This window comes from Bombus pascuorum, chromosome 3 (assembly GCF_905332965.1).
Source record: "Bombus pascuorum chromosome 3, iyBomPasc1.1, whole genome shotgun sequence".
Classification (NCBI taxonomy): Eukaryota; Metazoa; Arthropoda; class Insecta; order Hymenoptera; family Apidae; genus Bombus; species Bombus pascuorum.
The window spans coordinates 12869390-12896657 of NC_083490.1; the positions used below are offsets into that span (position 1 = coordinate 12869390).

The 27268-nt window shown below is 35.2% G+C and overlaps 2 protein-coding genes across 9 annotated transcripts in view; both read left to right on the top strand.

The window, feature by feature from the left end:
- The first annotated feature begins 112 nt into the window (after nt 1-112).
- The window catches only part of LOC132905063 (phosphatase and actin regulator 4B), a 397089-nt gene continuing 369933 nt past the window's right edge, over nt 113-27268 (top strand). The window contains exons 1-2 of one of the 6 annotated variants that reach the window (XM_060955998.1): nt 113-305; nt 7630-7710. In XM_060955998.1, coding sequence (XP_060811981.1) covers nt 188-305; nt 7630-7710 — 199 coding nt within the window. In that variant the 5' untranslated portion in view covers nt 113-187. Of the gene's footprint in view, nt 306-7629; nt 7711-11098; nt 11694-15867; nt 16362-27268 lie in introns of those variants that run through there. The other 5 variants (XM_060955999.1, XM_060956002.1, XM_060956004.1 and 2 more) reach the window with 5 other exon arrangements.
- LOC132905068 (F-box only protein 7-like) lies at nt 1926-7403 on the top strand. 3 transcript variants are annotated; one of them, XR_009657728.1, is made up of 6 exons: nt 1926-2240; nt 2318-2578; nt 2650-2916; nt 3422-3502; nt 4255-4390; nt 4628-7403. XR_009657728.1 is itself a non-coding variant. In XM_060956020.1 (5 exons), exons 1-5 carry the CDS (start codon nt 2059-2061, stop codon nt 4304-4306), a joined length of 843 nt encoding a protein of 280 aa, XP_060812003.1. In that variant the 5' UTR covers nt 1926-2058; the 3' UTR covers nt 4307-7403. The 3 variants fall into 3 exon arrangements, 1 of the variants encoding a protein (XP_060812003.1); XM_060956020.1 differs by having other exon boundaries at nt 4255-7403; XR_009657729.1 differs by lacking the exon at nt 3422-3502 and having other exon boundaries at nt 1928-2240.

A 27268-nucleotide genomic window follows, 5' to 3' on the forward strand; every position in this document is an offset into this window, starting at 1 on the left:
GATTTCTTTAGCTTCTAAATTAGTCACCAGATGGCAGTAGCATTCTCCCCATCCGCGAGCCGCCATCTGTCATGGGAGTCGAGTGTTATGAACCGCGAAGCGTGTGTGGAAGTTTCGAAAAAGGATTCGGATTCGAATGCGGCGAGGTAACTAGCCGTCGTGCGGATAAACGCGAGTTAACCTGAAAATGGCCGAATCGTGCGAGTCGGTGGTGTCAAGTGTAGTGACTAGTGTTGTGTCCCATGGGCAGACGAAAGTGGCCGAAACACCGAGCCAGGAGGACGCTGAGATATCCGGTTCTCCCGGTATGTTAGCCCTGCTAAAATATCCCGTAGCAGTTTGAGAGCTATTTTATTCAAACGCGACTGTCGAGCGCGGCCATGCAACAAGTGGTACGGAGCGCTCTCGCATGCCGAACAGGAGCGTACAGGGATATTTATGGGCCCGTCTGGGCCTGTTCACTATCCCGGTATTTTCTAACTAACATGTCGTCGTCGATCACGTGACTCATCGTTCACCTATACGACTTAATTTTCGCGCGTACTAAGTGTCAAAAATGTCGGCGAATCACCGATGACATTTATCACAAACTGGGACCAATAAAAGGTTTTGTTAAAAAATCTGATGCGTTACTTTTAAAATGACGATTTCTCGATGACGATTGATTGCAACATTACATTTTTAATCTTATCAGTCCTTTCTCTCACCGATAATAAATTGATATATTTGTACTTTTTTATTTGATTCATATCTGATAGGATTTTCTGTTTGATCAGTTTGCGAGCATTAGGTTTCAAATATTATATTTATGCATGAGTTTTATTGAAAATTATTATGGCTGAGAGATTTAACATTACGTTACTGGCGGAAGGATTATTGCTAGACAGACAGATGGATAAGACATCGTGAAACAACTTTCTGAATCAGAGTAATTATTTGTATGATTGAAATTGATCGTAAACATACAAATCTGGTTTACCTCAAACAAAACGCAAGTTTAAATTTAATCTATGTACACGTATAACTGGCAATGTGTGTAATTGATTTTGTTCGCCGTTAGCGACGAGTTCGTTGAGACATTCCCATGAAAAAAACGCAACGAGTTCCTATACCGGTTTTATTTTATTTATTTTATCTTCGTTTGACTGGCTTCGAATTTTTAATTTTCGTGGTGGCGCTGTTAAACAAGAAAGCTGTTAACGCAGTTTATCGAAAGAATCGCAGAAGTCTATAATTTCTGCAGTTAATTTCGTTAATTTTGTTTTAAATGTCGAAAAATTGATTTAAGAAATACAATTGTAAATGGGTACAGTAATTTAATCATTAAGAAAGTGACATGACAAACTCTCTTATCGACGAAAAAATGACACACTCATAAGCTATCCGCGATAAGCTGTAAACCATATAGGTATTAGATACGTGGGACTTCTTGCATATTAACTGTCTACATCACTTAAACTGGTTGCACTCCTGTAACGTGACAAAACATTAACCATAACTTGTCATTTCTGTTACCATATACCGATATGTTCTGACATCTGTAGAATTGCTATGCTGCGCGACTGCGTATGTTAATTTATACGTGATTACAAATTAAACTGCATTAGAATATATAGTATATACAAATAAATTGCTATTCATTAAATGTATGATATCTTTTGTCTTTTCGATTTTGATCTGTTACAATCTGTATGTTTTCTTAGAGAGGTCGCCACAAAATATAAAAAATCCAGGTATCCTATAATCAGGTCGTTTGAAATACACAAATATAATCATAAAACTAATATATTCCAATATAAATATCCGATTTTGTAATATTCATTTAGAAAATGGATATTTTTAATAAATATAGAAATAAATATTGAATAAAAATTTATTTCTATATTTATTAAAATTGAAACAGATGGCGCGGTAGGATCTTTTAGTATGAAATGATGGCGTTAGTGGCGCAACCATGAAGTAACCTAACTTGCTATAAACAAAACATTACAAGTGCAGTGATAGACATTGTACCATAACTTGTGTGTTCAGAGGTTAAAATTATATTGGGAAAATATAATGTTGAAATCAATTTTAGCAGAAGAATGTACTCGTACCAAATTAGCACCATTATTAGAAAGAATATTAAACGATTTAGATAAAGAATCCACGCATCACGATTATATTGTTGCTTTAATAATAGTATTGTTAGCAGAGGCTGGTTTTTATTTGTCACCGTCATATAGTGACCGGCCACAATGGTACGCATTATCATCGATAGCGTGTATTTTTAGCCATGAATTGTAGTATTGTATGTTGTAAAATGCATCTGTCACAGTCCAAAACTACTCTATATACCAAAAAATTGGAAATCGCGAGACACGGGAATATATGAAATGTATTTTCAACTAGAAAGTGTCCCTGATATAGAATGCAAACTAGTTGTAATCCCTCTGGGAGACACATTGATTTTGAATTTTTTTTCCCTTATGGATGGAAAAACAACTTACAGTATAAGTGTACAGACTCTGAAGTATGTTAATCCTTACTCGAGTGATCTTTATGGACGGTACATGAATCTTAAAGCAATATCTCACAGGTATAATAAATTTATAGCTATGCTAATTGTTTAAAAAGGATTATACTTGTTCTTATTAAATTGTTTAATAGGTTTAAGGATCAATTATCTACACCAGTGCGTAGAGATGTATTTATCAAAGCTGGTATAATGGGTCCTAGTCTTGAAACTATTCCAATTGAGTTGAAGTTAAGAATTTTAAGACTGATGGATGCCTATAGTGTAACAAGGATGGCACAGTGTTGTAAAGCATTCCATGATATATGCTCAGAATCACAATTATGGAAGGATTTAATCTGTAGGGATTTTCCAGGATGTTACCGTACAGTATCAAATGACAAAGACTGCTATCGTTTTATGTACAAAAACAAAAAACTACTTAAACGGTTAAAACTTTAACTATTTAAAAGAACAAATGAAAAAGCACAAGTCATGCACGTTAAGGGCAATATTTTAAAATGGTGTAATAAATATTTTTTAATTTATTATCCTTTGTATTCAGATATTGTATTTTGTAAAATATGTTTGTAAAAATTTCATGATGTTATAAACATAGTTGTGGAAAACATGTTTGAAAAAAATAAATTATAAATTAAAGTCTGGTAATACTAAGGTTATTTGTAATTACTAGGACGTTTAACATTAATTTATTATAATTATTGAATTATGTAACAGTTGTATGTGATATTTCTAAATGCTTATGTTTATTCGTTCACCTTGTTTCTATATAATAATTTGATAATACTCGAACTTTTACTTATGTATAGCATTAACATATATTTGAAGATCATAACTTCACAGTTTCATTATCTTATTGTCAATGTATTGTTGCACAGATATGGGTTTCATAAGCGCAATTTACAGATTACCACTGAACTATTGTTCCTACGAACTAATTCCCGAAACATATCGGAAAAGCTATTTTGCTGTAATTACCGCAAGAAGGTTTTATTTTAATTTTCGATAAAGTATAATTTGAACTAATCAATCAATCACAACACAAATAGTCCTAGTACTATTAATTAATTATGGGATAGACCTGGCATTATATAGAATTTCGTATCTAGCTATAAAAAACGCAAGAAGATTTTCTATGAGAATTGTTTCACTCAACAGGAGGAAGTTAATATAATATCTAAATATTTTGAAAAATTGAAATCATCTATCGTGATTAGGAAATTTCAACATCAAAGTAATTTTTTAAAATGAAAGTACATATTTTTATTGTTATAAATTTTTATTTTAAGCAAGCAAATGAGCAGTGTGATATAATTTCCAGCATGAGTATATTTCTAATGACACAATGTATACAAGCATGCAATCCTATTATTAGAAATACAAATTTGCCGAATGGTAATCGTTTATTTACATTATTAGACCGATAGACGGCGAAAACCTGTATTTAAAATTTGTTTCTTCAATTACATGTATATATTGCATATGTCTATCATATAAGTAGTTAAGACTAAAATGCACGCCTTCCAGAGCATTCCACGTCAAGTACTAATAGTTCACTTGTTAACGAGTAACTGTAGTCCAGGCTAAATTACCTAAGATATTTATGAGAATTTTTTGCGATCTACATCGAATTACAGAGAGCGTAGTTCTTAGCTTCATATCGTGTTCTAAAGATTAATTTGTTGGTATAAAAACATGATTGTAAAGATTAATCTTTGGAAAACAATGTTAATTACCAGGTCTCACCACGAGGAGGTGACTACGCATACGAGACCCACCCTGGACCCCTAATCCCATTGATTGGAAATTGAATATCTTGAAAAAGCTTGTGGCATTTACACAAGCTTGAGTTTAGTATGATATCTACAGATATACGTGAGCATAAAGATTGTTCTTAAAATTTATTGCACAAATTCAGACTCTCTAAAATATATATCCTATATACATAGAGATGTGTATATAATATGTATATATACGTAATATTATATCACATTAACTACAGTTTAATATATAATTTATTAAGGAGAGTAGACTAGAGTATATATATGAGAATTCTTAAGAACACTTCTATTATATTTGAATTTTAAATAATTTTATTCTTTATGTTCTCAGGAACACGGAATACTACAGCTTACAGTAGTCGATTGAAATCCACTAATTGTAAGAAAAATAAGTGAGAAGCATGCATACGAAGGTAGATTATTGTGACGTAAACTATTGAAGAATATTAATTATCAAGACCTACACTGCACGAGTGTGATGACACTCGTTGCAATGAAAGGCTTTTCAGTTCAAAATTGAGGTCGCATTTCAGTTCGGATTATCATATTTGAATCTTTAACCAATCACCGAAGAAACCAAATTATGCGACTCACCGTCGTAGAATTGGAAATTAGTTGCCACAAATTCTTTGCTCGAGTCTATGAACGTTGTTTCTTTTCTTCTCAAATTCTCCTATCGGTTCTATAAAGGGCACACTTTGGTGGCAGAAAGGAACAGAAGAGAAAACAAATTATTAAAATATTAAATTGTGTTTTGAAATGTTATAGAAACAGAATAATTATTTCATTGTTATAAGGAATTTATTAAAATTGTTAAATAATGTTTAAAGGTAGTGAATAATTAAATCAATGATTTTATGTTGTTATAAACAGATTTTTAAAATTCTTAAGTAATGTTTGGAAATATTATTGAAATAAAATAATTTATTGACAATGTTAAATAATATTTAGGGATGTTATAGAAATGAATCCGTGATTTAATTGCTATAAATAAAGTATTAGAAATATTAAATAACGGCCAGCTTACGATAATATGTTTCCGTGTTGTCGATGTGTACGCTGCGAAGGTTCAGGTAGTAGTAACGATTTCCCGCTGTAGTATCATTCAAAGTCATCGTGAATGTTTGGAGAGAGGGCAAAACTTTCGGTACGTCGAAATCTGATTTTCCTATTATAACAATCAATAATTTTTAGATTATTACTGCACATTTATACCTTCAGCAATATATTATAATTAACATTATAATTTACATATTTATTGCAAGCTACAACTACATTTAAAGTTTCATGTCATTAGTTTTTCATCTGTAATTATATTAATATTATATTAAATGCTAGTTTATAATGGAAATAGTTATGTTATAAAAATGAAGTTGACCAGTTATCGTCAATCATGGACACGGTAAATGTACATATGGGTGGGGCAGATAAAAATATTACAAGTTCCTTCTCCGAAGCCATTGTAGATATCAACTTTAAATTTTTTGGTGTTAAGTAGTATAGAGGGGTTAACACTTTAGGCTGTAAGATATTGTGCGGCTGAGTTTCTTGGGGATGGAAGGGATGTTACCCCATTTTTTTTTTTTTTTTTAATAGGGTGACATTAATTTATCGATATTCGGACAAATGTTATCAAATCTAATTACTTTTACCCAAGATATTTTTTCTTATTTTACATAGTTAAAGAGTTATAGCGGAAAATACCTTACGTAAGGAGAGTTTTGTCACGATGTGGAAAGATATCAAAAGAAATATATTATGATTTGAAAACACGTATCTATTCTTATAATAGTTTTGCCAATATTTGATAACATTATTGGAATTATAGATTTACATGCGGTCTGAATTCATCTTTTAATATCTTTTTTCATAGTCAGTGTCGTTGTAATTATTGTTTCCTTTACATAGCTCAATAAAAAATAATCAACTGACGTTAAATTAGGTGATCTATTTGAGAAATAATTTTCAAAGCAGAATAAATTTTTTTTAATATTTTCTGACACCGTGGAACTTTCCTTGCATAAAATAAAAAGAAATGGGAATAGTACATATTTTTGTCTTAAGAAAATCACCCTCACAATATCTTACACTGTGAGATAGTCTTTTTGTACCATTTAACGTTTGAAAACTTCAAGTTGATATCTGCAATGATTTTGGGGCAAATAGCCTATACCCAACACTTTATCTGTTCCACACTGTATAAAAATTCTACTTGGTATGAAATAAAAATTGCAATACTACGTCTTCCAAAGAGGAAAGAATTGATATATTATTTAAATATTAGATTTTTCAGAGTGTTATTATAAGCTTCGAATTTTTATTATTTACCATAATACTTTATACCAATTTATAAAGTTTTTAACTTATTTAAGCTTATACTGACGTCCAACAATTATGTAGTAAATATGTATATGAATTTACTATGTTTACACGAATATAATTCTGTTTTATATCATATAAGACTACGTTAAAACATTACTTCACTTTAATTATTAATGTAAGCTATCTTCCTATGTTGATTTATTTAATAAAAATTTAGCATTATATCTATTACTGACTCTAATCGTAAGCGAGAAAAATGGGTAAATACAATATTCTATAAGCATGGTAGCTTCTATTCAAAATTATCTTTTTATCAATTGCTTTCCATTCACTTTGTATAACGATGAACAGAAATGCTATAAGCATATAGCATTCTTTATTTTGTAATTACGAAATAGCTTGTTCTATACTGTATGTAGTTTCATAGAAAAATTAGATTTTGATTTAAATCATTATTGTACTTAATTGATAATGTCGTGTGCGACACGAAAATGATAAGAGATCAGGTGATCCTGAAACGTGAAGTACAAAAAAGCATTGTCAGATTTATTCTCGTCTGTACTAATATACATGTAGTTCACTTATTAGTTAATAGCTGAAATCTAGTCCAGATTCCAGAAACCTCGACGAGAATTTTGAATGGTCTAGATTACATTGCAGAAAGCGTGAAATCGGTAATCTCTGACAGATACTTTATCGATGATACACAAAGAAGTGTTAATCAAATAAAATTATGTATATAGAAGAATTTTCTTAAATAAATATTTTTGAAGATCCAGTATAAACATGTGCAATGTTCTTGTCTTCATACGCCTCTAATCTTTACTCTCAAATATTTGTATAAAATTTTCAAACACTTGTTTCAAATAGAATTAATTATATTTTTTTAATGTTCTTTAATTATTCTTGATTTTATAGCACCATTCCTTTAATTATATCCTTACTGTTATTTGAATTAAATTTTTTCCAATTAATTACACAAATTTATAATGTTCGTAAATTATTTTTCAGCAGAAGAAATAACGAAGCCACCGCTGAACAACGACGATACCCAAAATGAGGAAACGACGACACAGAGTAATGGTGATACCGGTGAGTGATAACCAAGGCAACAACAGTTTCGCTCTTGCTCTACTGTTTCACTTCTGGTCGATACGTCAGATGGAAGCACACCTGGTTGCACCTATCGATCTGGTGTATCAGCAATGAAAATTTGTCTTTGTACACCGTGGAAACTAGCGGCGGTTTACGACAAAATGGAAACGATCGCCTCCATTGTAGTTCCAAATATCATTATAGTCAATAAGCAATCAATTAATTAACTTTTAACGCGAGATCATGCTCATCATTAACAATCCCCGATATGAGCTTCGATTTGTAATTATGAAAGTGGGTATAAATAATTTGCCACATGCATCGACGCTTCATATGTTTAAAATGCAACTCTGTTATTGTTGAAAAGCAGACTGTTGCATCTCCGACGCTAGATCAAGCTACAGAGATTGAAACATCCGTCCATTAAACATTGATGATCTATCTATCTTGTACTTTTTACAAGGGCACGTTAAAAAACACGTGAATTTTTATTATAAACTCGCTCGAATTTATTTTGACATGAAGTATTCGGTTTGGAGAATAAAATTAAAAATTAGAAAGACAGAATCTTCAAGATGTTGGAAGACTTTCTTCACGATATTTCATAAAATGTTAGAATCGCTGCAAGAGGTGAGAATTTTTATTACAAACTCCTTGGAGTTTATTTAAACGAAAAATATTTGTTTTGCAGGATAGAACTAGAACTAAGAGTCGTCGAGATGTTGGAGTAGAATAGGATGTTGGAAAATCTTCTTCGTGATATTCCGTAGTAGCTGTTTGAGGAATTTAGTTGATCGCAGTTAGAATCTACTTTATGAAATAAGATATCATTTCTGGATTTGTGATTTTTATGAGCAGGGATGCAAAGTCTCTGCAAGTACGCAAAACCTTAGTGATTACCTAACTATTCATAATTTTCATATTTTGTTTCGAAATGGTTGCGGGTTTTACACTTTTGTCAATCATAACTTTTATTGAAAGCGTATAGATATCCATATCTTTTTGCTTCTGTGCACCATGTTTATAAAATTTCCTCTTTGTCTCGATCGATGGTACAGTATAATATTATACTGAAATATTGAAGCTTTTCTTGAATTCATCGAACGTCTCTAATTAAACTATATAATTTTTATGTAAAAAATTTCACAAACATTTACACGACAAATTTTAAACGTTCATAAATTTTACACCACGAATTTCAAACACTCACAAATGTCATATTACATAGAAATATTTGTTTTAATCATTATCTTTGTCTTTTAATTGTAAGTAAATATTTTACTTCCAGCATAAAATAGTGAAATACAGAAAGATATCTGTTTTACATTTCTCCTTGTAAACCACTCTGTTCTCTCCAACGAATTTTTTCGTTTTTATTTCCAATAAAAAGAAGGAGAAAGCTTCGATTTTGACACAACAACGCTATTATTCGCTGGTTGATGTCCGTGACGTTGTACATCGTTAATCCGCGAAATGCAGTTGGGCAAGTGGATTCACATGTTCCACGCGATCCCACAAATTCGAAGGCTGAGTTCGATCGTTAGATACGGGATGGTTGATAATTGTTATTACGCTGCCGTTACGCTGTCAAATCGCGATAGGAAAATGATTGAAACATTTCTGTAGATTGGCTTAGTCGTGTGCAGCCTATAATAAATGTGTCTTGTCGTTTCGACGCTCGATTTGTGTCCGTTAATTTTGCAAACTCGCAGTAAGGATTAAATTGGAAAACGGATAACTGATTCGAATGTCTGCGCAATACATAAAATTTCGGGATTAATTTATTATTATAGTTTTCATTCGTAGAATTTGATTTCGCTACGGTCTTTCGTCAAAGCGAATATTTTATTTTCCATTTTCTTTCACGTTAATACGTAACGATGAGTGTTCGTTAATTTTATCAAAGAATAATATATAAAGAACCGTATATATAATTTTTATTACAAACCGTGGAAGCTCAAGGAACATTCGTTGAATTGTAAACGAAAAAATTTGTTTGTTGCTAAATAATTGGAAAAGGTTCTATTTGAAACCGATTTGCTGAAAAGTTTACTTTGCTCATTTACGTCACTCTTTCAGCAAACCTACGATATAGTTCGAACAGTGTCACAGCAAACAGACATCAATATACAATTTGCCAGTAAAAATTTCCCTAATAACGATTTTCCGCCTGTCCTATTTAATTCTCACTAATCCACTCTCTGATGAAAAGTTCTCTCTCCACTCAGAGAGAAAAGGAAGAAAGAAAATCAAAAAGAGGAAGGTGATAAGTGTTTCAATATTTATACGATTCTGTCGCGCCGTCACGTACGAGCGATTTATCGTTGCCCGTCTTCCGTTTCTAGCCCAAACTGTTCCGCGCCGCTGCGAGCCGCGTGACTTCTAATATTCTTCCCTTCTTCGACACAGCTTAACGAACTGGGAAGTTTTGGCACGGAACCGTCGAATAAACCTAGTCGAGCGTAATAGCTAACGATGTTCGCCACCGTAGCCTCGTTTCGCGACATTTTCGATCCTAGGTTCTCATTTATTGTTAGTCTCACCCTAAAGGCAATTAAGGGAAAAAGGAAAAAGAAGAAGCAATCTCCTTTCTCACCTTTACGAACAATCGTCGATTCATAGGATGCATCGCGTTACCGAACGATGCCGATGGGAATAAATAGCGGGCAATTAAGCTGGCAGATTCGCGTGCGAGTTTTAATTATCGTCATACCTAAACGCTCGCCACAGCGGCACCGATTAAAACGTTTACCCTGCACTCGACTATTTTTCTTCAATTAGAGATTCAACTGAGAGCGCGATAATAATTAATAACGGCGAGGCGGGGTTGTTAACGCACGAATTTAGGACGAACCGCGTTGTAAGGTCGCCTAGGGGAACTGGGTCATAGCAGGTGGCGACTCGCAGAATGGGAACATCAGCAAAGAGAGAGGGGAGAGGAAGAGACAAAAAGAGGACGTTGGAAGAGTGCACTTTTCAAAATCGGCCGCTAAACGTTTCGTTTCCGTGCTTGGAGAAGATGCACCCTCTCTCGCTGTTTTGCACAGCCTATGACTATCTTCTTCCCTGCCATCTCGTTCGCTCCATTTATCCTTCATCCGCAATATTCTACGCCAGCTTCGCTCTTCCTATTCCTCTTTCCCTCTTTACTTTCCCGCTGCTCTACACCACGCTGTCTTTCTGTTCCACTCGAAAACGCAGAATTTTATAGTTTAAAATTCGAACAATCCGGAAGAACACGAGGGAAATGTCAACCGGAAAATTGTCATTTAAAAAAATAAAACGAAAACGTAGCTCGCGACGTTTGTAGTATATAGCGAGGCCTCTCGGAAACGGGACAACGACACGTCGCTGGAGCATTCGTATTCCGGAATCGGGACTCGTTCACGGTTAGCTGGTGTGCGCTACTATGTCGTATGCGTATTTCGAAGCCCGGTAGCGGGCTTAAGCTTGCGCCGTTTCGCCTTCCTCTTTCTCTCTCTCTCCCTGTTGCACCGCCCCCTTATCCTCTCGCTTGCTCCGACAGCCTGGCCAACCCTCTTTGTCGCTCGAGCGCGGATGTCGGCGTTCTCTGTTCTCCGGGTTGCTCCCTGGCTCTCTCTCATCCCCAGTGCGCGCATCGAACCCGTCCTGGACGAAAGTCCTTCCCGCTCCGTCGCGCGTACCACGCACGTTTCTTTGTGATCGAACCCTTCACGACCTACTCGATCGACGATCGTCGTGACACGGCCCATTCTCCGCCCTCGTAGATCCTATAGATCACCTCTCGTCGGATCGTCCTGTCGTTGCCTTGATCTCGTTCAGAATTTCCGATTTGTGGCGAATCATCGGACGCGCGCGTGCATCTGAAATCGCGTGTGATGTGATCGACGTGGCTTGATCGAAGGTTTTTGCGTAACCGCTGCAAGTGAAAGGAAGATTGTTGGCTCGAGAAGGGTGACGAGGCTGAGCTGGTCTTGCGAACCTGGACTAAGTGCGTGGTAAATATGTTGATAAGTTCACTCGTGCGGACTGCAAGTTTGGAATCGTGGAACGAGTCGAAGTCGAGAGATCGAGAAAAGAAGGTCCCTTGACTCGACCGATCTTTGCGTGCCTTCGTCTTCGTTCTTGCGGATTGTCCTCTGGAGAAGGTTCACTTCGCGTACAGTTTCGCCGAGCTCGATGCTTCACGTGGTCTCTCCCTGCGGATGCTTTCAGTTCTTTCTTCAGTTCTCGTTTTTCGATTGTTCCGTTGGGAGTTGGGCAAAATTTGGTTAGCCGAATGGGATAATTGAAGTTTTAGGAACTGATATGTAACTTTTTATTAAATTGCGAACGATAGCCTGTATCACGTAGGTTGATGAATTGACGCGATGTTTACACCTCGCAAACTTTAAAAGAAATATCGTGTTAATTGTAGGCACAGTGGTATTGCTGCTGATGTTTGATCTGCAATCTGATATTCAGTTTGCTCTACAAATATCATATTTCCTAATTGCTTTGAATAGTCGTGTAATCCTGTGATGATTCAGGTACAAATAGTACAGACTACTTGATAATAACGTTTAGCAATTTTCAAACGTATAATCTTTATCAAAAGATGATATAAAAATTTGAATTTATTAGCGATAACCGATTGTGATTTATTAAATACTGAACAAGGCAGAGATTATTGGCACGAAAATGTATACGTCTTCTATTCGCAGAGCGTACAAAGAAAGACGAAAGCCAATAAGGGAATTTTATGTCGTTAAAGACAATTCCCTGCATCCATATAAATTCCAGCACTCAAACTGCGAATCAATCTTTACTTGAACAAACTCATGCAGTTAATATACGGTCCATTGTATCGCTTTTTCCTTTCACCATTTACGATGTTATATAATCTATCGATTCGTACGATTTTTAGTAAGCAAATATTTAAATGTGTCTCTTGGAAAGAGTTCCTACTTCCTCTATGATTCGTCTCGTTTATCATAAACGAATAATACAGTAAATATTGAAATGTATCTCTTGGCAAGTACCTACATTCTCTGTATCATTTATCTTATTTATCACGAACGATGTAATTCAAATTCTGCCGCATACTTTGTACCGATAACAATATGGAAATAAATTTACAAAATTAAAAATTGATCGATCTCAGGAAATAATAGATTGATAAAACATAATCTATGAAATCTATGAAATGATCTAAAAGATCACTTCATTCTTGGAGATTACGTGATCATTTTGGTTATCCAATCGCTGTGTTTTAAATATATTTTAGAAAAGATAGCGTATTTTATATATAGAAATAATTCAAATTCGCAAAAATACGTCGCTATAGATTAACAAAATTCCGTCACAAAATACCATAAATTGTCTACCTTCACCATTTTGATAGCTCCAGTATCAGAGAATAAAGTTCTAAAGTATGAAACTAATGGCACAGAATGTTTTCCACGTCCAATATATCAACTGTCGCGGATTTCACGAAAGAAACGTAAAGATACGCATTCCCGCTGTTTTTCATCACGCCGAAATAGTAATATCGATTTATTGCCGGCGGCGAGCATGGTCGAGTCAATTTCAATTTCTCACGGACACGCAACGATAGCGCGGGCAGATTCCAATCGCGAACGGAGAATAAATTCTAGTAACGAACGAGCGAAGGTAACGGTGATCGCGAATCGAACCAGGAGACAGGGATAAGCTTGGCCGTGGGGCCTCGTTATTAGCAGAGCAGTACTCTCGATTTATCTAAGGGAAAAACTCGTGGCCCTTCACCAACAAAGGCGCGGTTCAATCTCTGCTCGCGGTCCCTTCCTCTTCCCTCGAGCGATCGATCAACGCGCGAGGCCCGACGTATTAATAGCCGCGGTATAAATTTACGTGTGCAGAAACGGACGAGCGTCGCGACGCGTGGAGACAGCCATCCTTTTTTTTCTCTCTTTACTCTCGTTTTGTTTTGTTCTCACTTCGCTTTGTTGTTCAGACCGATACGCCGCCGGCTGGACCGTTTCGATGACGACATCTGATTCTCTTCGTGGCTGCGACGCGACGCGACAAATATCGCCACCCTGCGATGTCAGTTCGATACATTACTCCCTTTGTTTTTTCATTCTAGAATGCCCAAGCTATATTGTTTGCCACCATCAGGCAAATCTGCTTTCAGTGAGACGAAAGTGGGTGGATGCTTTTGACTGAGTTTTTAGTTTACATTTAGGGGATCATCTTCTTTAGGGGTAGAGAAATAGGGGTGGCAAATGAGAAGAGGGCAAGCGAGGGTAATTTTGCTGAAACGATTTTTGTGTAGCGCTGTTGAGATTTTGGATGGAAATGGTGTGTAAACATTTTGCTACTTAATTAGGTATTAGAATGTTTCTTAATGATGTGAATAGTATTTGCATTTTCATGGTACATTGTTTTAAGTAAATGAGAATTAAAGTAATTCAAAAGTGATTGATAGTAATTATTCTCGGATAATAACTTGTCATATTTCATGTAGAACAGAATCACAAATGTACCAAATTTGTAGAACAACTGTACTATTTATAATTTGTGTGTTCCAAATTATTGTATTACGCGTGTTCAGGAAAGGAAGTTCCGGTGTATTGTGATGATACTGAGGTTTAACAAATTTCGTAACAAAACACTATAACGCTTCAACTTCTGCGCTGAACATTACCACACCTCTACCAAACCAGAGAGATAATTAGGCAGATAATTAGCCCTGCGTCTGGTAGATTATGATGCATAAGAACAGCTAAAATTTTGTCAGTGATTATTAAGATGTTGTGCGTCAAATATACATAGTCCATAAAGCGTTCTTCGTTATTATATCTAAAAATATATAAAATGTGATCGATAAATGATATTCGTATGTTTAGTAATACTTTTAGAATTAATAAAAATTTTCGAAATAACGAGCCAATATAATCGCCATAATGATTTTCAGATATTTTTCCAGCAAAGAAAGCTCGAAATTGATAAAAAACCTCGTAGCTATCACGAGCCTGTACAAAATACGATCAATATATAATTTTTGTAAGTTAAAAAATGAGTTCGGCGAAATACGACCATTTCCTTAGTTCCCTTGGAATTAATTTCAATTTTCGACCTAATAGACCAATACAGCCGCGATAGTGATTTTAAAAGAGTAATAGCCCGTTACATTATTGGCAAACTTTTCGTAGAAATTTCTATTGACTTCGTGCCAACAGAAATGTCCACTAGTGTAGGTATATACCTATGCGAAAATTGCTTTTGTGACATTTTTAATGTCGAAGCGTAGCTTGTCCTACGATCGATTAAAACGGCTTACATAAAGTAACTGCTTATCGAGTTACAGAGATTGCGGTAGTTGGATAGCGACGTTCCAAGTAAACGCCTTATGCAGCGGTCTGCTCTATCGCATTAACAGAACAGTCTGACACCATGCAACATTATTGGGATTGTAGCTGTATTTTTCTTCAGGGGATGTTTAGTATCCTAATTTAAATAAGCTTCGTTTGTTCTTATTATTTAGCGGCCCACGTTCGCGTCTCATCGCACACTTATTTCAATTGTTAGTTCATAAAGCCCGATAAAGCAAAATAATGTATTATTAAAAATCCAAATAAATCTAGCACTGGAAGTAGCAGGGTAAATTTAACGATGGAATTATCGAAATAATCAATTTGTAATTTTTTATAGAAATTTATAGTTTTACGGTGAATTTTTTAGAATTTGAATGATTTTTTTTGTAAAATATACGAATAGAAGCTTACTTATCATCTTACGTTTGTATTTTTTTAAATACTTTACGTTGTATTATTTTCCCATCAAGGTGTATATTTTAATTATCAGAAGATAATTATAGTATCAAGCAAATGTCAGAAAGGAAAGACCATTAATACGTCCTATCCGATATAATGTAATTTATCGTGCTTGCTTTCTTGTAATCTTCATTTATAAATATTATCATACATTAACACAATTATTAAGAAAGAATACACGCCAAACGCTTATACGTCTCACGAAACTGAATCAACATCGAAGGTAGAGCAAACATGCTTTGCCAAAAACTAACTCAGCACAAACCATCTGAAGCTTCGAAGTGCTGAGATCATGCAAAATCGATGTCTCGACCTCTCTTCTTCGTTTCGAGAGGAGTCTCGTTCCACGTTCCTTAATCGATCCCTCTATTGCCAGCATCATTGAGGAGGATAGAAGAAAAGAAAAGAAAAAATCGCGTTCGTAGGTGGTGTGTGTGTGCGGGCCAGCGAGAGGCAGAAAGAAAGGGAAAGTCGATGATCGGCCCGGCGATAGTTCAAGCTGGTGGTGCGTTCAACCAATATTCGCGGTGAATCGAATACCAGTGTACGGTGGAAACGCGAGTTTCACGCGATGCCAAGCGAGCATCGGTGAGACGAGCGTGATCGCGGGAAAAGTGGAACCCGACGAAGAAATCGGGTATCGTGCGTACGAACGATTACGTTTGCCCCGTCGAACTGTTCGTCGTACTGAGGACATCAACGTCAATCTGTCGCTCTCCGAGGTGTTGAGTCTGCTGGACCACGCCGACGACGACGAGGTCCTCGCTGGCACGTCTGAGGAAAACCGGAGGAGAGCCCTGTGGCAGTTTTATTCCACGGGGATGCTCACGCACAGCCACAGCGACGGCGAGTTCCCGATTTATTCTCAGGGTGAGTTCCCTTACGAGATTTCGTTGTCTGTGGTTATCGTTGTCGGTCATGTTGCACGTTATAATTTAATTTCACCATGCTTTATGGTAAGTATCTTTGGAAAAAATTCGAGCATTTTATTTCGTACGAATTTTTAAATAAGAATGTCAGGTAAGAAAATGATATGGAAATTAGAGTGTATTGCACTCTGATTAGAATACATTAATTTTTCTGTTTTTGTTAACAGATTTATAGAACTTTGGATGGATAGGTTTCGCATGAATTTGTTGTATATGATTGATGTTGATCGTTGAATGTTGATTAAGCGAAGAAATCTAGTGAATTTAGTGTTAGTTTCTTCATTTCTTTTTTTTTTTAATAATTTGTAAACTTCTGGGAAGTATTATTTCCACTGTCTTTTATTGTGAATTTTTTCTATGATATGATTGTTGATTGATGATTATTGATTAAGCAGAAAAGTGTAACGAAATCAAGAAGTGTAAATTCATCTTTTTATTTTCGTCAAGAGTTGTAGTTTTTGAAGTGTTATTTTTGTAGTGAGAAAGAAAGAGGATTTATAGATTGTAGATATTGGATAGTTTTTATTGGATAATTCATTCTTAGCGATGTAAATTTTTGAACTTTGTTTATTTTCCTGGTTTATAATTATACATGGATGTTTCTTGCTATTTTTTTTTATAAAAAGAATTTTTATTACAAAAAGATAGATGCTTGTATTTTATAATAACGCTTTAGGTTTTTATCTGCGTGAGTAAAAGGTCTATCATTTGTTTAAAAGCATAGGAATTATAAAAAGCCGGGGACAGGTATATAATTCAGAGGAATTGCATTTGCTAAAACAGTGAGATTTGTGTCTATATATGCGTAATTAACAAATATGTATATCATTTAAGTAAAAGAATTCTAAAGATGTAAAAAAGATTCTATAACATCTGCTCGAGCATTTAAAACACTTTTTACTTCCTTTCACAAAAAATATTTGATACTTTTAACGTTCTAAATTCTTACGTTTCAATGTATGTAATCGTTATATGTGTACCTCTCGAAGTGAAAGTACAGGGCGTTACACACAAGGAAGCAAAGTCATTGTGATTTATAAAAGCCGTATTATGAAGTAAAAGTTCGGCATTCTTTTTTTCATACGTGTAGTTAATTGCTACAACATTCATAAAACTTTCAGTATCAGTTGTATACGAACTAAATCAGAAATTAAGAAATATATATTCAGTCATACTTAAAAGGTACTTTTCATTTCTCATAATGCTGTTTGAACTTGTAACTATTTCTCTAACTTTGCCAGTGAAACTTTCGTTGCCGTATCCTCGGCTTTTATTCTGTGATTTCTCAATTGATCTTCGTGCTATGCTCTCCGCACCGATTCAGTTCGGTATTCGTAATGTATAGGCAGCAACAGTGAAGCACGTCTTGAATTTCCATCATTAGTCCAACCGGACATCCAGTCACACCGATTCTAATGAGTTTATCGGTATTAATGCCAACTGTGTTTATGGGTCATCGGTTGCCCTAATTCTAACTCGATCGAAACTGTAACGGGTTCCTCGAATAATTACGCCAAACGAGCAATCGTTGGATTTCTATCGCAGCTAGAGCAAATATTGATATATCGTGGATTTTAGCGTGACCATAAATTAAATATTTGTAGTTTTCTAATAATTTAAAAATACACATACTATGTAATCCGAAGGTATTTCCTGAAGGAAAGTTCTGCTCTAACTGCACCATTTTTTTTAATTAAACCTCCGTAGCGAAAGTTTATTTTACATGCACGAAGCTGAATTCATAGTTACACAAACAAAAGAAGCAGACAGCGAGCAACGTGTAATAATGTTATTGAGAAATATAATAATTTTTATTACAAGATTAAATAAAATAATTTCTTAAGTTTCTTCTTACGTTACGCATCCATATGTTTCGTAAAATGTTCGACACATGCTACAGAAATCTTTCACGACGTTCGATAAAATGTACAGAATTAACAATCCACTTAAAAAGTTGCTGAAATTATTCCACAAATTTTCCGACAATTATTAATATAATCTCATTGGAACACTAATTCGGGACTTTAGTTTCCAACTTTAACTGTCTTGTACAACGAATAATTCATACATCGTGAAACGTGCTGCAAAGGGTGTTCTCCGTCGTGTTATAGTTTCACGTTGCAGCCTCGTCGCGAGGAAGCACTGCCAAATTCGCTCCGCTCCAGATGCGTACGTTCCGCGGTTCCGGTAAAAATCCAGGTTCCACCGCAACGAAAATTTACGTCACTAGGAGGCGAACGTGCGCAGCGATGCGCTTGCCGTAACACTGTTTCCTGCATCCTTCGCCTCGTCTTCCAAGCCGACGACCTACTGAGGGATAAGCAGAGGATGTGACTGCGTAATCAATTTTTGCGCGGACTTTTAATTGCAGGGGTTTTACGCAACGGAAAATTCACCGCCGACGATCGCCTACTCCCACAATTGCGTCACGTGGTTAGGTTACTCGCTTCCTAACGCGTTATTATCCATCAAGATATAGTGGCTTGTAAAAGAACTTGGCTGTAAAGATTTTACACGCTTTTTCTCTGCATATTCCGTTCTTAAAATGGAATCTTCTTAAAATTTATATTCTTTAATTCGTTCTTAATACGTTGATTGATCCGTGTTACTAAATTTGTTGATAACGAGTAGAATAAGATACATTTCATAGAGTAAGTGTAATTAACGTAGTGTGAATTATTTAGCTGATATTGTCAGAAAATATGATATTTTGCAAAATGGTACACTTCAGTCTGTTGCAGCAAAATATATATAATTCAATATGTAACAGTCTATGTGTTACATTCAAAGATCAATACCAGTTAGATGTAGTATATATATGTAGAGAATGAAATTAATTTATTTAAGAAAGAAAGAAAGATTCGTTTGAGAAACTGACGAGACCCTGTATGAGAGAGGACGAACTTTCGCGAGATTTGTGCAAATGAATTTTTGTGCAGTTAGGCGCGAGTGGATAAATGTTTTCGAAAGTTCGGACGATGTTTAGTTGCTGGAGTTCGAACGAGACATGTGTTTCATCGGTTTCTGGAAGTTTCGGTGCGCTTTCGGCTGTGAAATAACACACAAATTTCATGCGATGTATGCGTGTCTGAGAAGTGATGATAATTGGGATAGTTGCTAATTGGTGATTTGGCGTTAGCTAAATCATAAAGTTATATATATAGTCAGTCTCTTTATTAGGAACTTACATCTGGTACTTGCAACTGCAAGACTTTAAATTTAGTAGCTAACAAAATAGGACGATCTGAATCAATAAAAGCTTTTGGACTCGATAATTTCTCAGGAATCTTTGAAAATTCGATAGAATAAAAAGATATAACGCAAATGATTAAATTATGAAAATTAAAATTGCTAGAAAATAATTAAACTTACTAGAAATAATTATGCAAGAAGTAGAAAGTTTCACAACTCGATAAATTGAAAAATTATTGCCAAATTATTTGGAAGCCATTGTTAATTATTAATTTGGAGAATTGATTTAAAAAATGTCAATTTACTACACTTAGCATTTTACGGTTTTTAATAAAAGCATGAACCTAAGAACTAGAATAAAGGATTTCTTCACAGCCTTTATTTCCTGGAATATGAAGATATGTTACACGCGAATGATGTTAGATTTGCAAGCTGGGACACAGTTTTCTTCTCTTGAAATCCAGTATTCTCGTGAATTTATGGTACCATGTATGTCAGTTTTTATTGGAATGTGAGAAGACACTCCAAGCGCTTCAGGTTTTAATTGGAATTTCGGAACTCTGTCTAACCGTAGATAAGCGAACCAGATAAATACAGAGAAGTTTATACAACGATTCAGGATCGGGAAAATAACAGAAAACTTCGTTTTCATATTTGAAATTCAATATTATAAATTGTAATTCTTATATGTTCGATCGTCAACTGGAGAAATTTGACGAATAAAAATTACTTTTCCGCCGTTTGATTCAATTTATTCGTATCCGATGCTCATCGAACGTAATAATACTATTTTTAATTAATCGTAAAATATTGACCCGAATATCGAGGATAAATAAAATACAAAAAACTCTCTAGATGGAATTATTTTTATGTTAAACTCCCAGTTATAATCGTAACTTAATCATAGTGAATAATAATGATTTTAAAGCAAAATCGTAATATATAAGTTAATTGGTAAGATTAGGCTTTTACCCAATTACCCATTAAATTGCAAGGAGATAGTAAACGCAAATACGAGAGAAAATAAGCGTTAAGTTTTAAAACATACGTACAGATATCACTATTTGCAATCAAATTAAGAATAACGTAACGAGTAAAGCGTAAATGTTTCGTTTGTTAACGAATGCTTTTCTACCATTTGTAGAAACTTTCACGTCCGAAGATAAAATCCTTTTCCTGACATTGTACTTTAAAATATTGTCAGATCATTTAGAGATTTCTTCCAAAATTGCATAATTCACCTACTATTCACACGTCACCGAATATCATTAACCCATTTTGTATTAGTTTCATTTCAATGTTTCAATACTTGGCAGACTAATGGGCTGGGAATTAAGTGTCGTTCTATTTATTTTCTTCAAAATGACCACCTCTATGGCTACATATTTTAATCATAACCTATTCTATCTCTAAAATAGGATGGATCAATACAATTTCCCTGAACTGAATAATTCACATGCAATCAATAGCGAATGTGTTAATGAGTTAACCTTCTCCATCTTTCATCTTCCTTAAAAAAAAAAAAGAAATAAAAGAAAGATAAAAAGAAAAGCAAAAGCACAGTAAAGTACAGTATGTAACGATGAAACATATCCAGCACAGACCTCCAAGGAGTTCTAACATCGCGTGAAAAATTTCGAACAAAGGCGATATATCAAGATCGCAAAGCTGTTGGTTGGGCAGGCCCTTATCGAAGCATGGCAAGTTTCTTGTATGATGTTCGACGTGTTACTTATTACTCGTCGACACTGAATGACGTTGAGAAGTGCCGCGAAAGAAGCTTGATTTATCGCGGCCGGAATCGGCGTGTGGATAGCATGAGAAAAGTTGCAGATGCGATCCTGCGACGTTCCACATTCGAATAGTCGATAAATCGCGCGTCAAACGCGGCCAGGTCGAAAAGAAAAGCAATTTGCATTTTGTTTTCCGCGTCGTTTCGTTGTTGGCAGCTAAGCGAGACAAGTTTCCGAGCAAACTCGCGTTTCCTTCCCTTCTATCACAGGAAGTGGATCGAGAATAACGTGACTGTTCGTCGGTTTATCGTTGTCCTGGCCATCAATCATCGTCTGCGTCGATTTAACATCATTCTGACTCGTATTAACAGAAATAATGGACCTTAATGAGCGTAGAATGCCTTGTTAATCGTGCCATGGGTCAGATAATAGGGGAGCATTGCAAGAGAAATGCAATAACGCTACTCTTCTCACTTGAAATTATATTTCTTTGTTACTGCGTGTCACCTTTGTTTCTCTTTATTTGATTTAAGCTGTTTAGTTATTATTTTGTAACAGCCTGTATATTGCAATGTAAGATATAATTATAACTTTACTTGAAAGGCAAAAAGCGCAGGGTTCTTTAAGTGTTTGAACATATCTGGAAAGATGGAAAGGTGCCAGATAGTTTTTGTTAAATGAAAGAATTAAATACATATGGATAGGAAAAACATTAAACGTGAAGTTAATAGCATTAGAAGTTGCTGGACTTCAATCAAGCTAAAGTGCATGACGGAATAGTTCTTGAGTGGTACTGTGTTTGATAAGATAGAAGCACAGTAATCGATTCGAGGGATTACCGTAAGATAAGGGAATTAACTTTCCTATAAATTGATGCTCTGGAATTCGATTCCAATTGATTTACACTCAATAACACATGTTCGATAGCTAAAATTTTCTAATTAAATCTCACTCAATGAATCACGGCAGAAATATATAATTTGTTAATTCATTATTTTCTATAAATTTGTTCGTTATAAACTTCTTCTGTGTATTCTTAGTCGATGTTTCCCTGATAATTTAAATATAATAAATTAGCACATTTTCTTTTCTTACGAGATTAGTAAGTGTCCTAATAATTAATAATATGTGTTAAAAATTTATTCCACGGAGTTTGATAATTTCTTCTATTAATCAAGAGAATTAATTATTAATTACAGTGTTGATATAAAATTGTCAGGATACGAACTATCCTTTTCTACAGATCTCTATCAAATATTTAACGTATCGGAGTGTGATTTCGAAGACAACAAAATCTCACAACACAACAAAGAGTATCTAGTATCTATCTCGCAAAACTCGTACGATTGCTTTCATTGATTGACGCGATAGATTTGCAGAATGACGAAGCACGTATTAGAAATTATGACAGAATATCGTCAGTCCATCATACGCCACTCGATTAGTATTCCTCGGGCTAAATCTGTCGCGGTAAATCTGCCTTCGAATTCCCATCGTAATTTCGAATCGAAGTGACTGGTTAAACGCGTCGGATTGCCGCAAACGGCATTCGAAGTTTAATTGCGCGAGCCGTGGCCGCTTCGGTCCGCGTCACGCATTTTCACGGAACGTCGCGAACACCGTCCTTTGTTTCCGCCGAACCTGGTTATTTTCTATCGGGGTAGACACTTATCGATTCAACGACCCTCGCTTCACGCGAACTTCCACCAACGTTCGAGCTTTTATTACGAGTTTGATGCAGACTTTGATTTCCCGCGTGACGAAAAAAGATTTAAGAGTTAAAAGATGAATCCGTAGAATATGAAGGAATCCTCTTTTCGTCTTAGTTTTCCATTCGTCTGACCATAGCAATGGACGATTTTCCCTGTCGAAGCATCCAGAGGTGGAGTAAAATCCGAATCTCATTCCTCTGCATAATTTCGTCCTCCATTCTTTAGCTATTTTGTATTGAAATATTTCTTTCTAGACTTAAAGCGATATTAATATAAAGAATTTCACGAAACTATGCTTTTTTCCCCGCGATATTTATACGAGCAATTCACAAGTCAAACTTGAACTCGTAACTTTCTGAAATTTTTTAAAATTTTATTGCCAAAGAACTTGATCCATACTTATCTTGTATTATAATTTCATCAATGTTTCCTACTTTTACTTCGTCGGGTTAACCGATTTGGCGACGCATATGCTGCAAGCTACTATCATTGAACGACTTATCGATTCTACCACTCACATTCATCGTCGGAGTACCTCAATAGTCACTCCATCATAATCGCTTCATAATACAAAGGCGAGCACGTATTCCACACGTGTTTCGAATTGAATCGAACAAGCTCATTCATTGAACTCTGAAAATCCCGGAAGTCGTAGCTGATGTTTAACCTTCGGGCAGACTCGTTCGCGTGAAACTTTTTTAATATTTCGAAATTTTCACGACGTCTGCTCAGGGTAGGGTTTTTTTGTAATTAACTGATTAAACGAAGGGGCGCTACGTTATCCGTGGATTTGACGAAAAAAAGCAATTAGCTGCTCGTTCGATCAGTCGACCAAGGTGAAGCACGCTTTTTTGTCGGGACGAAAGTTACGTAGTCGCCCCAATTGAAGGTCGTTCGTTCTCGGATTGGAAACGTAGGGAAACTGCGGACGCCTTATCGAGCCAACGACTTAATTTTCATGACGGGCGTCTGTGTTATTTCGCGAGCACACGAGGGATTCGTCTTCCTTCCGTGCGGACGAGAAATTTAGCTCGCATCCGCGGGACGTGACACGCGTTCAACATTATGGGAACGTGTTCTCTGGAGAATTTCATTAAACCGGACTCTGGAATCGGCGACCGTGAAACGTTGATTTACGTTTGACGCCTCGTTGCGATACGGTGACTTCAAACGCACCTCCACTAACGATCATCATTCCTTTCAGGTGTTCATTACGGCTTTTTCGTGTTTCCTCGAGATTATTTGCTGAGCGTTAAATTTTATTCACGCCCGTTAACTTTCAGATTCATCTTAAATTTATTATTCAAAAATATACAAATATTTTTGCATCTTAAACGTCCCTAATTTCTTTCAGATGTACATTACGGCTTTCTCGTATTTTCTCAACATTATTCCTTAAGCACTCAATTTTATTTCAATCTTTAAACGTTCAAGTTCTCTTCAAACCCTTCATTTCAATACAAATCTCTTTCCAAACAGCTACTTTTAGGAGTTTATTATACCTTTTTAGTGTTTTTCGTAATTATTTCCCGATTGCAAGGTGGTCCACTATTTTGTTCAACAATTTAATTTCTTCCAAGAATTTCTAAATTTGTCTCTCTCGTCTGTCGTTGAAATATGAACAAAAGACACTGTCTACAAATAACGTTCTGTAAATCTGTAGAGAAGCTTCTTAAGAAAACCGAACCGATCGGCGATGCTCGCGTGTTTCACGTGCTTACACGTACTGGTCACTTTAACCTGCCCTTATGTGTCGTAAGCAGAAGTATCAAGGTGCTACTTTTTCTTTTTCCAGTTTTTATAGAATACTTCACCATAGGAAATTGAAGTCAAGAACTAATCTTATTTCACCTTGAATCACAAAACAAAACATCTTCACAAGCTGATTTTCTTACTAATGGTAACAAAAACGAAGTTAGCGGAGAAACGAAACGAATCTTAAGCTAGGGGTTCCACATCATCGGATGCAGCAGCAAATTAGCAGGTTCGTGTCGTGGCGGCGAGGCTAACCGAAGAGAGGATTAATCCGATTTGCATTTAATCAGTACGCGAGCCGTGCGTTGAATATTCAAAACATACATTGAAGGATTTTGCTGGATCGTCGAGTTGTTGCATTAGGCGGTTCGCTGCTATACATTTGTCTTTCTTCATGGCCTGTATATCGTGTTTTTATTCCATTGTAAAAATATAAAACACGGTAATAATTTTTTTCTTAGGAAAAGAAATTAATCATAATGAGTTATTATCGTTATAAGTTACCGTTTCCGTGGAAAAAATTGGTTAGTTGACAAAATCAAATAAAATTCTAGCCTTGCATTTATTTTCTCCCAATTTGTATTTTTATTGCGAACGGTTTTAAAAATTTGACTTAATGAGAGATCTTATAGTGTAATAGAGACACGTTATAATGTAATTTTAATTAACTAGTAAATATTTCAGAAGTATGACTTTGAAGTATGTTTGCCTATATGAGTCAGTTGAGAAACAAAATAATCAACTACATCTTATGATCCCTAAAAAAAAAAAAAAAAAAAAAATAAACACTGTCTAAGATTTACAAATTTTCAGAAAATGGATTTACTCAGTTTGGATACTAATGGCTTACATTTGAATTGATAATGGGATCTATGATTTTGTTTTTCCTTGTCTAGAAGATGATATCAACAATAATTATCGAACAGAATTGAATAGTAGGCAAAAATATTGAAATCCAAATGTTTGAAAGTGGGAGAACAATGTTTGGCGCCAATCCCTCGTTTGTTGAATGGTTAACACGTTACATAGGAATCACGAGATATCTCGTGTTTCTACCTTATTGCTTGCAGGTGGATCATGAGATATCTCGTGTTTCATTGTCGATGAATATTCATTATTCAACATCGAGTAACACAACAGCTTAATTTTTGAGCAAATTTGCCTTGCTTAATCGTGCTATAAATGTTGATCACGTTACGTGTTGAATACAAACATATCGTTCGTTATTTTTACACGCGTTATATAAATTACAGGATAAATGATTCTTGCTATGGGTCATTAATAATTACCATTCTATAAATTATTTTCTAAATAATAATATCCTTTCTGTGTTGAAAAGAGCTGGTAAAATATAGAACCACGTTTATTCTGTTTATATAACACGCACTTCTTTGTTATAAAAGGCAACTGTATAAGTGCAATACAGTTTTTATTGAGAAGTTTGTGCAATGTGTATCTAATTCCATTCACAGATGAGATTAAAAAGCGTAAAGTTTTATTCGCTGAAATTAAAATGGAAAATGAAAAGCGTTCTGGCCAGCAAAAAAACTTGTTCTCCGAAGTGCAAACAAAAGTGTGAATTTGACGAATTATCCGCATTACGCGAGGAAATGCAAACCATTAGTTTCCATTAAATTGACGTGAAAATGGCGTTCCCACATCCGAGTGTTCCATTATTAATTTTCATTCTGTTCCTTTTTCCTGTACAACGTATTTACTTTATGAGTGATATTAGCGAAACGCTGCAAAATGAAAATAGAGACAGGATACTTCTGTGAAAATGCTGGTTGTTTGCTGAGTAACTATAACACGCAACAGATACAAATATTTGACGTGCATATTTAATTAAGCGATCGAGGGGAATGTTTTAAAATTCACGCAAACACAAACGAACGCTATATGAAAAGAAACGGATGATCATGGTAAATATAAAATGTTAAATAGAATAAGTTGTTTCAACTTTCGACCGATGATGATTTCAATGATTTCTAATAAGATAATACTTTTTAAATCGATCCTTTTATTTATCTGTCGCCTATCCAGTGATATAGGTTCCTTTACTCTAAATTGGCATTTTTGGGTCGCAGGTAACCGTATCACTTTGAATTAGATTTAGGTTATCCAATTCTTATTTTATATCCGAAAGTGGGTCAAAATAAAGATGTCACGTTCGTAACAAATTCGAACTAAATATTCCAAAATTACGTGACGTAACCCATGTCTAACCCAAGCCGTGACAGTCGTCTATGTCCGCAAGGTACAAATTGAAACTGAGAGAACGACGTAGAAAGAGCATTACGTAAAAGCTCACATCTTTCTCGATAAGAAAAAAAAAAAAAAAAAAAAAGGAAAAAATATTTCTATCTCTGTTAGCGAATCGTTAATGATACGAGGAAAGAATCGACGTAAATGTTTGGAATTGCAGCGAAAGCAACGTGGCGCGCGTTGTTTCCGTC

What these genes read in the sequence shown, in the direction of transcription:
- LOC132905068 (XM_060956020.1), top strand. Translation starts at nt 2,059, where the DNA reads ATGTTGAAATCAATTTTAGCAGAAGAATGTACTCGTACCAAATTAGCA. An exon ending in CTTAAAGCAATATCTCACAG is followed by an intron (nt 2,579 to 2,649) that starts GTATAATAAATT and finishes ATTGTTTAATAG; the next exon opens with GTTTAAGGATCAATTATCTA. An exon ending in AAAGACTGCTATCGTTTTAT is followed by an intron (nt 2,917 to 3,421) that starts GTACAAAAACAA and finishes CGCAATTTACAG; the next exon opens with ATTACCACTGAACTATTGTT.